The 12,207-nt window shown below is 37.4% G+C and overlaps 1 protein-coding gene across 1 annotated transcript; it reads right to left on the bottom strand.

Annotated features, from left to right (window-relative positions):
• Nucleotides 1–4,010: 4,010 nt before the first annotated feature.
• On the bottom strand, nt 4,011–9,913 carry LOC149265339 (beta-amylase 1, chloroplastic-like). Its single transcript, XM_089429309.1, has 4 exons — nt 9,168–9,913; nt 8,820–9,030; nt 6,333–6,443; nt 4,011–6,168 (listed from the first exon to the last, which is right to left on the bottom strand). Exons 1-4 carry the CDS (start codon nt 9,902–9,904, stop codon nt 5,356–5,358), a joined length of 1,872 nt encoding a protein of 623 aa, XP_089285435.1. The 5' UTR covers nt 9,905–9,913; the 3' UTR covers nt 4,011–5,355.
• Between the last annotated feature and the right edge of the window lie 2,294 nt (nt 9,914–12,207).

Raw genomic sequence — 12,207 nt, 5'->3', positions numbered from 1 at the left:
ACGTCGTTCCATAGAGGTTGAGCAAAATGTAAAACTTGGAATCCCATAATTCAAGTGCCACATTTCCATTTATCTTAATGAAAGTTGAGACGTTTTATCTCAATGCATTGTGTCGGGACTAAATAAGACGTCTCCCCTCCAGTATAAACTCTCTAGAAATGTGCAGGTTGTATATATTGGCCTGACTGGGGGCAAGGGCTACTCCAAGGGTCCCCACGAAAAGAGGCCATGAAGAAGGTTGTGAAGGCTGCTAGTGTAGATGCCCGCACGGGAACACTCGAACCTGAGCTTGAGCCTGCCACACGTAACGAAACACACGTAGTGAAAAAAAGATTGGGTGGAAGAGGAAGAAAATCGAAAGATGTAATCCGCTAAATCTTCTCACCTGAACCCCGCAAAGTAACAACTTAATAATAATAATCAGAACATAACATAAATTAATTAAGAAAACATCATTAAAAATTTATTTTAACTAGCATTTGCACCAAATGTTGCAAAGGAAACGCCGTAAGGCATAAATTGAGGAGCAATGGCGACATAGGAATAGGAAAATCTAAATAAGATGCAGAAATGTGCATAAATTGAGGAGCAATAGTGACATAGGAATATGCAAATCTAAATAAGATGCAGAAATGTGCATAAATTGAAGAGCAATGGTGACATAGGGATAGGCAAATCTAAAAAAGATGCAGAAATGTAACAATCAACATCTGGGGACATTTGTCCCCACGTCGCACCTCCTTTAATAAAAGCTCTGTCACGATGGTGCACATGCAAGCCTATACAACTTGTACCAAATTTCAGTTTAAGATTGCGTTGACAACAAAGAGCAACCTAGAAAAATTCTTTGATCTTGTTAAACTGTTTTCATGGCGTACACCAGTTTGGATACCAGCTGTCCAGAAGAGCACGTTTCATTGTATTTTCCTTCATTTCCGGTATAACCAGAATCACCATTGGAATTCACATGGAAAAAAAATTCAGTCTCTATCAATTCCATTAAATGCAATACACATATTAGATATAGGTGCATAGTCTCTATCATCTCATGTTGGCAGAAGCAGTAAAAATGATTTCAATTATTGAGAAGTAAATCAGTCATCTAATCCAATCTAGCACAAAATTAACACTCATGCCATCCATCAACATCATGGATTGGTTAAATTTGCAGGTATGGATCCTCCCATATTTTGCTATTTCTTGCTATTTCATGACCCTTCACAGTTTAAAAAATTGATAGCTTCTGGAAGTTGTAATATTAGCAGCCAATCAAATTTGAAATGAATTAATACAATCAAACAGAATATGTAGCCCACATTCTGTCCAAATACGATTTGCAGGCTCTGGATTCATAAACCAAAGAAATTTGCAGGTCCAAAGGAGGCTCTTTGAAAATGCTTCGATTGACTTTGTAAGAGTGTTGATATTCATTTGTTATTGTATTAAAAATGGCTGATTCGAACATGTGAATCCTCACTTTGGGGTCATCATGTCTCTTACATATGCAAATGGCAACTGATCCCGAGGATAAAAGATTTCTAATTCATTGAATAACAATAGCTTCATTGGAAGGGTGTGCTTTCTCAATATCAGTGCAGTGTCAGCCACATCTGTAATGCCAACAACAACACACAAAATCAAAAAATTAGTTACAGAGAGAACCAACCTCAAAAAAAATCTCAGATGCTATCACACTAAAACTTCACCATAATTGAGCAAAGCTGAGTTCTCATACCACTGCATGAGGGAAGATTTTCAGAGCTCCAAGGTTGCAAGCCGTCGGCACAGTAACTATCCATTTGATACCTCACAGCTTCTTTGCTCCACTTTCTCCATATGACTGTAAAAACGGCTTCCTCCATGTTATGAGTATTGTAAGGATGCTTTGAGATAACAATATCAACATTGTGAGTTACAAGGAGATTTTCCAAAATTAACAAAGGATCAAGAACAAGTTGTAGCTTGGTATCCATCCAAATGTTTTAAACACAGTTTGGGAAAAGCCTATGGGAAAGATACTTGTGAATGAGGCCATTCATTACAGATTCCTTGTATGGCAACTCCCTGACCAAAACAATGTGCCAAATTCCAATTCTATGAGACTCATTGGGCTTGATCTGGTATCTAGAAAGAAGTGTGAGAGTTGCATTGTCCATAAACACGAAGAAACAAATGTTTTGTTGTAATTTTTCTAACATACTTGGGTTTTTTAATCTTTCTTAGGCTCCAAATATAGTTGAAATTACCACACCCCCCTTGCACTGTTCCATGACCTTCCTGTCTTCTTCAGACACAAGGAACCCTCGGGTACGGTAATTGGCAAAACCACAAGGCAAATCAATCCCTTCAGAATAATTGAAATACCTTTTTCTTTCCTTCACATCCAGAGTTCCACCAAAGGTCACTGGACCTGCTGCTGAATAGGGGTTTTCAGGTCCTTTCATGTACTGTAGCCGAGATTTACCAAATAACTCTTCTTTCTGAATCTGATGAACAATAGCCGAGACTGCCAACAACAATGAAACATAGTTTTAGCCTGATTGCTTTAACAGACATGCATGCCATAAGGTAATGTTTCTTGATAGATCTCTCAAATTGTTAAATATGAGGATCTGTAATTACCTGAAAACTCAGAATATAAGTGGCAAGATTGATTTTCCATGGCTGTAGCTTTCCTAAGAAAATACTTCTCCGCTTCATAATCTGAAGGGTATTCGAGAAACTGCATTGCAGAAGACAATAGAAATTGTAAATTAATACCCATCATGATTGAACCTTTCAGGACTCATATAAGCACAAGTGCCCACAAAGGAATTGCACTAGGGCAAAGTGTGAGCCAACACAGTTCTGACACCGAAATTGGGAATCTTGACTTCTCTTATTGATCAGTAAATTGGAGGGCTTTATATCATGGTGAACAATTTTGTTCTGGTGCAGGTAATGCAAGCCCTTGAGCACCTGCCTGGCAACCTCAGCCAAATAGTGTTCTGGGATTTTCTTATGGGTTTGAAGAACCTACGCAAGGGTTCCACCATCCATGTAGTCCAACACAAAAGAGACTCATATATTTGTACCGTCTCAAATCAACATCTGTCCCCACATTGCACCTCCTTCAATAAAAACTCTGTCACGATGGCGCACATGCAAGCCTATACAACTTGTACCAAATTTCAGTTCAGGATTGTGTTGACAATGAAGAGCCACCTGGAAAAATTCTTTGTTTCCGTTTGAGTTAAAAATGTTTTCATGGCATACACCGAGTTTGGATACCAGCTGTCCAGAAGAGCACGTTTCATTCTATTTTCCTTCATTCTCGGTATAACCAGAATCACCACTGGAATTTACAATGGAAAACAATTCAATCCTATCAACTCCATTAAATGCAATACACATATTAGATATAGGTGCACAGTCTCTATCATCTCATGTTGGCAGAGGCAGTAAAAATGACTTCAATTATTGAGAAGTAAATCAGTCATCTAATCCAATATAGCACAAAATTAACACCCATGGCATCCATCAACATCATGTATTGGTTAAATTTGCAGTTATGGATCCTCCCATATTATGCTCTTTCATGACCCTTCACATTTTAAAAAATTGATAGTTTTTGCAAGCTATAATCTTAGTATCCAATCAAATTTGAAATGAATTAATACAATCAAACGGAATATGCAGCCCACATTCTGTCCAGATACGATTTGCAGGCACTGGATTCATAACCCAAAGAAATTTGCAGGTCCAAAGGAGGCTCTTTGAAAATTCTTCGATTGACTTTGTAAGAGTGTCAATATTCATTTGTTATTGTATTAAAAATGGCTGATTCGAACATGTGAATCCTCACTTTGGGTGTCATCATGTCTCTTACATATGCAAATGGCAACTGATCCTGATGATTGATCCTAATATCAGTGCAGTATCAGTGCAGTAATGCCAACAACACACAAAATAAAAAAATCAGTTAAAGAGAGAACCAACCTCAAAACAAATCTCAGATGCTATCACACTAAAACTTCACTATAATTGAGCAAAGTTGAGTTCTCATACCACTGCTGTAGGAATCTTTTCAGAGCTCCAAGGTTGCAAGCCATTGGCACAGTAATTGTCCATTTGATATCTCACAGCTATTTTGCTCCCCCCACTTTCTCCATCTGACTATAAAAATGGCTTCCTCCATGGTATGCGTATCACAGGGAAATGATAAAGAATACCAAATGTAACCAATTACCTGGAAAAAGCAATAAAGGCCTTGTGCGTTGGGGCACTGAAGGAGAATTGTCAATATGTCAACTACAAAATATATCCATCCCATGTTATTAATTTATTTTTGCACACAACTTAGAAACTAATTAGAAGCATATGTTAACAATAACATAGACAAACTTTAATGTACATTTTGCTGAATTTAACAATAGTATTGGCTTATTAGATTCTGTTTGGAACAACTTAGTAAATGAAACTGAAAGAGTTTTATATGCCATTTATGCTTTTTATTACAAACAATTAAACTGAAACATTAAAAAATTGTAAAAAACTTATAAAATTTGTTTAACAATTGCTTGATTGTTTAGAAAAATGTTAAAATATTATAAAATTGGTTTAACGAGTGAGTGATTGTCTAATCAGGTACAAAAATAATTTAACTCTACCAAGAATAAAGATAAAAATAATGCATGGAAAGTACCATTAATCATTGTTTTTTTTATTAATCTAGGAGAATCGGTAGTTGGTGAGAGTTATCCTGAACAGACCAGGATCAAATCTGACTGGCTGCCACTATACTGCCACTATATACGTAAGCTACGTGCAACGGCCTGCAATCTGAGGGCCTCTGTTGCTCATTGTGTGTGATTTATGTAGGGACGAATGGATAGCTCGACAGATTATAGTTCATAAAAACTCGACAGTCACGAATGGTGTTCATTTCTAGTCTTTTCCACCTGGATTTTGGTCTTTTCCATACCTGGATTTTGTGCATTTTTTTAAGTTATGAAGTATGAACAAAAATAAGGAACTTACTAAAACACTTGTATTAACCCTGGCACGCCATAAATTGAATTCTGGAGGTATTAAATTGATCATAGCTATGTAGCTGCAGTGATCTTATTGAAACACCTCTTCAAATCAAAATATGAAGTCATGTTACTGCAATAAAGGCTAATTATACTGAGTTAGAAATCATGTTAATGTCATAAGGATTAATTATACTGCTTTGGCATAGCCATTAAAAGCCTGTCTTTGGGCAAATTTTACATGGAGTAGGATATATACAGGAACCAATTAATTTAATTCCACCAATAAATATTGTTTACATTCAGATTTTGCTTGCTGCGAAAAAAAACGTATACTTTAGGCCTAATTATGCAAGAGTGCAGCAGCCTTTTGGATCAATGGGCCCGTAGCATGGACAAATGAGTCTGTATCTCTATGTTCTTGCTCCCATGAATTTGAGGTCGCCCCTCCTTGTGCCATTTTCGTAACAAATGAGACAAATAAGCTCCAATTTTCACGCTGGAACAAATGCTGGCTCATTCTCAAATAAGTGAATGCACACATTGGTTCAACTGCGGTGTTTTGACCATCTTCTGGTAGTCGGAGACTGGCATTCCCAATGATCTGATTGTGTGCACCTTGATCAAATCTTGGAAGAGCATTCTCCCCTGCAAGAGGGACCCCAGCCTTCCTAGTTGCAAGGATGACTTGTTTGATCAGCTTCTCTGGCGAGCATTGTGCATCTCCTGGCTGTTCCCAATCCTTCATCTCAATGCAAGTAAAATTGAAAATCACCCCATGTCTTGCAAACATGGAAGCTATAGGCTGATACCCATCTCTGAATCTGGTATTATAATATCCAGCAGTAAGTTCAGGGGCATGAGATCTGGTTCCATAATGCCAATGAATACCAGCCACTTTCCCAGAAAGCTTGGTGTCAGTGCCACGGAAAATGGCTTCAGCTGCTCTTAGGATTCTCTCTCCATGATCAAGAAGCATACCAGAATACCACTTCAGAAAAAACTCACCATAAGGACAGTTCCAGCCACCATCTCTGCGAAAAAATGGGGTGTCCTCAGGCCAGTTGTTGTAGTGACCTGCATCACTTGGACCTCCATTACCCCATTCCTTCTTGCCAGCAGCTTCAGCTGTGGCTCTAAGATTAGAGATCATAAACTGCAATACAGGGATGCCCAAACTAGTTACTAAATGGGATTTGACCTGAATGGCCTAAAAAAACTAAACCCAAATACCAGCTATAATATTATGTGTGTTTGTATAAAAAGGGTAGGATGCAGTTCTGTTAACCAGAGGAAAATTTAAAAGATAAATGTTTATACCTTATCATAGCACTGAAATGCTCCAATCCCCGGGAATCTCCATGTACCATGACTCTCAGGATAAGATGGATACCGCAGCTCTCCTGCAGGACCCATTCCCACTTGAATTTCCTGTATTATGATGGACAAATTACACCCATGATAGACAAATTTTAAATTCTACGTTCAAATTCTAGGCTTGCTTTAACATCCAACCAAAAGCACATTACTTAAAACAACAGTCAGTGTTGGTATTTAGAGCCCATAGATTTCATAAACAAGAAAGAAAATGTACACAAGAAACAGATACTAAATCAACACAAGTAGACACAGAATTTTTTACGTGGTAAAACCTTGACAGTGTGTCAAGGAAACCTCCATGGGTCAAGGGATTGGAATTCTTATTATTCAGGGTCATCAATCACTCTCTAACAATACAACAAGCCTCTCAGGCAACATCATTTTAATAGGAAGACATTGTTACATAACTTCCTAAATTACAGTATAATTACATTTACAACTTATTCTTTTAATGGTGGTCATTACTAAGACTCAGTTAGAAATGGTAGGCATTAGGGTCAATAATATTTCAAGAAAAACAAGGCATGGTGATAACAAGCTTGCTTAATACAGATTAGGGAATTTGGACATAAAAAGACTAAACTCGTAACTCAGACTTGTAGCATTCAAAACACATACATGTGGTCGAGGCTCATCGAACAAGTTGGGCACTAGTTAAAACATTTTCAACGTAAGTGTATTGCATTCTGGTAAATGCAAATAGGGAAAGAACATATTGAGATGCTTCATAAGAGGAAGCATATGGAACAGACAGTTTTAATACCAATGCTCAAGGCTTTTAACCTACAACACAAATACAAAACAAACCAGATTACTTTGTCCAAGCTGGATAGATGCATCATCGTATCTTTAGAACAGGATATATCATACATCAAGAAAATTACTTCTAAGACATATAGCTAAAACCTGTATGGATACATAGAAAAGAAGCCCTGATCATAAAAGTTGGGACCAAAACAGGTTATAGTATTTTCTAAGACATATAACTAAAGCCTGTATGGATACATAGAAAAGAAGCCCTGATCATAAAAGTTGGGACCAAAACAGGTTATAGTATTTTCAGCCCAAAGATATGTCTCGTAGAAAATTCATAAAGACAAGTTTGGTTATGGTAATTGCTCATAAGCCATCATTTATAGCCACATGAAAAAAGAAGCTCTGATCATAAAAGATGGGGCTACATAGAAATATTTGGGTCATCCAATCTCCGCGCCAGGATGCGCAATAGCAATGTGTAAGCTATGTACCAGAGACAATCTATATCCAACCTCTCTTATATATATCCAACCTCTGTTAAAAAGAGGGTTGGGGTAAAGAGTAAACAAACTCTGGTAAAAATTAAAAAATGAGGTTGGGGCAAACATCTGTTGTGAAAATGAGGCCAAAGGTACAACAAGAGGCTGGCGACAAACAAATCAATACCATAACTCCGTGGTAAAAATGAGGTGCAAGTTGCAACATGGAGCATATTAGAGCTATCTAAGACTCCTATTCAAAGAGTGAGCATGATTAGACCAAGCATATACCCAATAATTGAGGCCTAGAGAATTTGGATCAGGCAAAATAGAGAAAATATGGTTGACAGGAGTTTGACTAGATGATAAAGCAGGGGTCTTTCAAACCTAACAATGTCTTGAATTTCCAATAAACAAGTTTTCCAACTCATGGCCCATTTTACTTGTTCAAAGATCGGGGCCAAGTACAAATCTTGGGTGAATTGGTAGATACTTAACCCACTGCTTCTCAATCGCAGGATCTTTTGATTTGAGATAGTATGGTGATCTTTGTGTGGAGAACCTAGGTTTGAATCTCCCATGAACAAGGTTTAAATCTCTCAGAAACAAGCTTTCCCCACCATGAACAATATTCTTTCAAAGCTAGGTGTAAATCCTAGGCAAATTTGGCAGAATAGATATCCTATCTGGGACTTGTCAGACGTAGGGATCTTTCATTTTGGTCAAAGATAGAGATATTTGAGTTCTTGACCAAGTCTGATACAGATATCCAAAACACAAGTGGGTTCATGGAAAACTAAGGAGCATCGAGTTAATTTTGAGGCTTGAGCAACTAAGAAAAACAGAGAGATTGTGGAAGGCAAACAAGCACAGAATTAAGTTCGATCCACGAGAAACTAATAAGCGGAGGAACAGCGAGCAGAATTAAGCTTGAGCCTTTTAACAATGTAAATGCATTTTCAAATAAGACACAAATTTCCAAAAGTTACTGAGAGAAAAAATAATTGAGAAAATAACAAGACAGGTTACACCTCAAAATTAATATCAAATTACAGAATCTCAAGAGATTGGAGCTATGCTCTCTTTTATCATGATAGCTAGATGCATTTCTATTTTAAAAATGGGAGGGAAAAGCTTAGATGTACCCTGTGACCAAACAACTAGCAACACGGTAAAACTAGTTAAAACTTACCACAATGGTTTCCCCCAAAAGATCCTTAAAACTCTCCTTGAAACTCGTCATGTAATCAGCGTAGCATTGGACAGGCGTTCTTCCCTTCAAAATTGGGAGATTATCACATCCCAACGAAATATACTCATAGTTTCGCCTGCCCCATTGGTCTGTGTAGACCAGATCATTATCTCGGTCTATTTCTTCAACAACCCACTTAGGCAATGGAATACTGCACAATTACAAAGCACATAAACACTCAATTCCTGAACCATTCTGAGGCCTAAAACAACATAATTTTCACTTTAATAAATTGGACTTTCACAGAAGAAATAATTGAGTTTTATACGGAAAATTTAGCGTTCATACTTGGCAGAATCCCCAACATTTCCTCCACACTGGTGAAATGACATTACAGCCTGGACTTTCAATCCATGGCTCTTCACCATTTCCAACAGCTCTCTGTATCCAGACCAGTTATACTGCCCTGGAGCCTCTCGTTCAACAAGACCCCACCAAACATCCATCATAACTCCCTCAACACCAGCACTCTTCAACGCCTGAAGACTGAGATTCATAGCCATCTGTCTATGGACGCTATTGTTATGGTTTATGCTATCCAGAGGGAGCATAACAAATACAGGGACTCCCCCAGCTCTATGCCTTTTCACAGCACCCACAGGTAATACATGCACTTTTTCTTCATAACTCTGCTCAAATTGGGCACCAAGTCCAGCTTCCCAATCGGTGGCAGGAGCCAGAGTTTGGGACTCAAAGGACTTGCAGGCCACCGATAAGTCAGACCGAATATGGCCATTTTGTCCTCTTGGACTATGAACAGGCCTTCTCCATCCATCATTGGCAGAGGGTGAAGAACTACATGAGCTTACAGCAGAAGAAGAAACTTGCAGTCGATGTATAACAAAATCTACTTTAGGTCTCCGGGTTGTACATTTCAGACCTGAAGCAGGACTCCATTGAGCTGATACAATTCTTCCCGCCTCATCTAAACAACAATCAGAACAGGTCTCCGAATATGAAAGTTTTTCAGCTGTTAAAATACTTCCACACGAGGAGCCAATTTGATGTGGCATTCCCATCGACATGCTGACAAATTCTGAGAATCGCAGAACAAAATCCACTGAAAATAGCAGAGCAGAAAACAATCAATACCGCAAATATTTATGTCAGGGTATGCACAACGTTTTTATATTGCAGATGAATACTGCATGGAAGCATCATCGCGAACAATGACCGATACCGAACGAACTCGTTGAATCATTGGATGGACGGTACTCACCAAGGCAAACAAAGAGAACTCCCAAAGGCTTGGAGGTTGCAGATGAATCAGACGCCATGGACCTCAATGCTTCTCTTCGTCCTCCTGGTCTGCTGCAAGTTCGGATTAAACCTGCAAACTTTTGGCCTGAAATGAGATGATAAGTTGTGCTAAAAATGGGTGAAGGTGCAACAATTTGGGAGGGAGAAGCTTTCAGAGAAAAGAATGAACTGCGAAAGAATGGGCAATGAATGAGGCTGCACACCATCAACTTCATCTGCCACCCACGGATTGATAAATCCACGCAGTTCTTGGAGCGAGAGTATTTCTATAAAGTACAAATATTGATATAACAGCACAAGGCTACGCATGCAGGGAAGAAAGACACGAAGAGTCTCTGCGAAGAGTCTCATCGCCTCATCGCCAGCAGAAGAGTCTCATCGCCAGCAGGCAGTTTCTGCGAAGAGTCTCATCGCCAGCAGGCCAGGCCTGGCCTTTCATGGCCCATTACCATGGGAAAAAACCATTTTTCTATGAAAAAACAGACTAAACGAACGGTAGAAAACACCCCAATCATCTAACACACAGAATCAATGGCTCAGGATCGCACACGTCACATTTTAGGGATGTCTTTCTCAGAGGGAACGCCTTACGGCGTAAAAATTAATTTAAAAAATTGGGGCGGCCTTCCACCTAGACTCCTAGAATTGGGGCAAGGAGTGGATTCCTAGAATTTATCCCTACCATCACACACTTGTGTGGATGAGGATTGATTCTGAGAATAGATCCCTTTCTCTATTCGTGGTAGGCAGGGTTGCTGGAGTGGCTCGAAATCGAACCATTGCACACACAAATATGTATGACCTAGGGTTGATTTTGGGAATCATCCTCGCTTGGCCGTCGTGCCAATGGTGCAAACACCATTGGCAAGGGACCCAGTTTATGGTTCTTTGGCGTTGGGCTGCCTTAAGTTGTTTTTTTTTTTTTTAATTAATTTTAATTAAATTTTTTTTAATGGTTTTCATCAATTTGTTTTGAGATTTATATTTTATTAATTTTAATTTTATTTATATCTTAATATTTTTTTATTGTTTTTCGTTAAATAATTTATGTAATACATTGTTTTGTTTTGTTTTGTTTTTTCATTTTTGGAATTTGTTTTCTAAATATGTTTTTTTTTCTTTTTCAATAAGTATTTATTGTTTAGATTAAATTAAAAAATAGGAATATTAAATACATTTTTAATTAAAAATAAATAGAACAAATAATGAAATATTGTATTGTTGAATGTCATTACCAAAAATTAAGAAATATGATATGTTAACATTGCTTACATTAACATATATACATATATATATGTGCTTGTTTTACTTTTATAAATATATATAATTTTTATAATTAAATTTATTAGAATATATTTTTAATATAACAAGTTCTACTAGTAGCTAGTATTTTCCTCTTACTTTAAATATAATAAATTGGAGTATGAACAACTGACATAGTGTGAGAGGATCAATTAAAGCCTTCATAAAAAAATAGAAATGAATGTGAAAATGTTGTGCTAAAATGATGAATAATGAACCTTTATAACTTTATTTTTTTGGCAATGTTTGGTTCAAATTGATATGGAGAAATTCATTTCAATTCAATGAGATTTCAATTCCAAGAAACTTGTTTTGTACAACCAATTGTCTTCTACAAAGTTCATGAGAATTTAACATGATTGATATAGAATTGAATGCAATTTTGTTTGTGGTAGTAAAGGCATGGGAATATAAAACAAACTTTTATTATTATCTCTCAAATGATGTATGTCACAATCCTTTCCATGATACATAAAAGTAATTTTTTTTTAACTTATGATAACCTTTACATATTAACCCTAACATAAGCTATATGACGCACTTAGTCTGCCATTACACATAGCTATTCGGATTTAATAACAAATTTAGAAATATCTCGCTTCCATGACAAACTATACAATTATTTGATTCCTGGTTTGCTCGTATGCATTGTTTACACGTGTACTTATTTGACAACCGGAATGTGTGCTGACATAACATTTTGTGACCGGAGTAACATTTCCGGCGATGAGTTGTTGGGTTGCTATTAATTTTATGGGCAGTTGTT

This window comes from Pinus tabuliformis, chromosome 6 (genome assembly GCF_031772625.1).
Source record: "Pinus tabuliformis cultivar Carrire ecotype Pingquan chromosome 6, CPIR1, whole genome shotgun sequence".
Classification (NCBI taxonomy): Eukaryota; Viridiplantae; Streptophyta; class Pinopsida; order Pinales; family Pinaceae; genus Pinus; species Pinus tabuliformis.
This window is presented reverse-complemented; position numbering and strand designations above follow the sequence as displayed.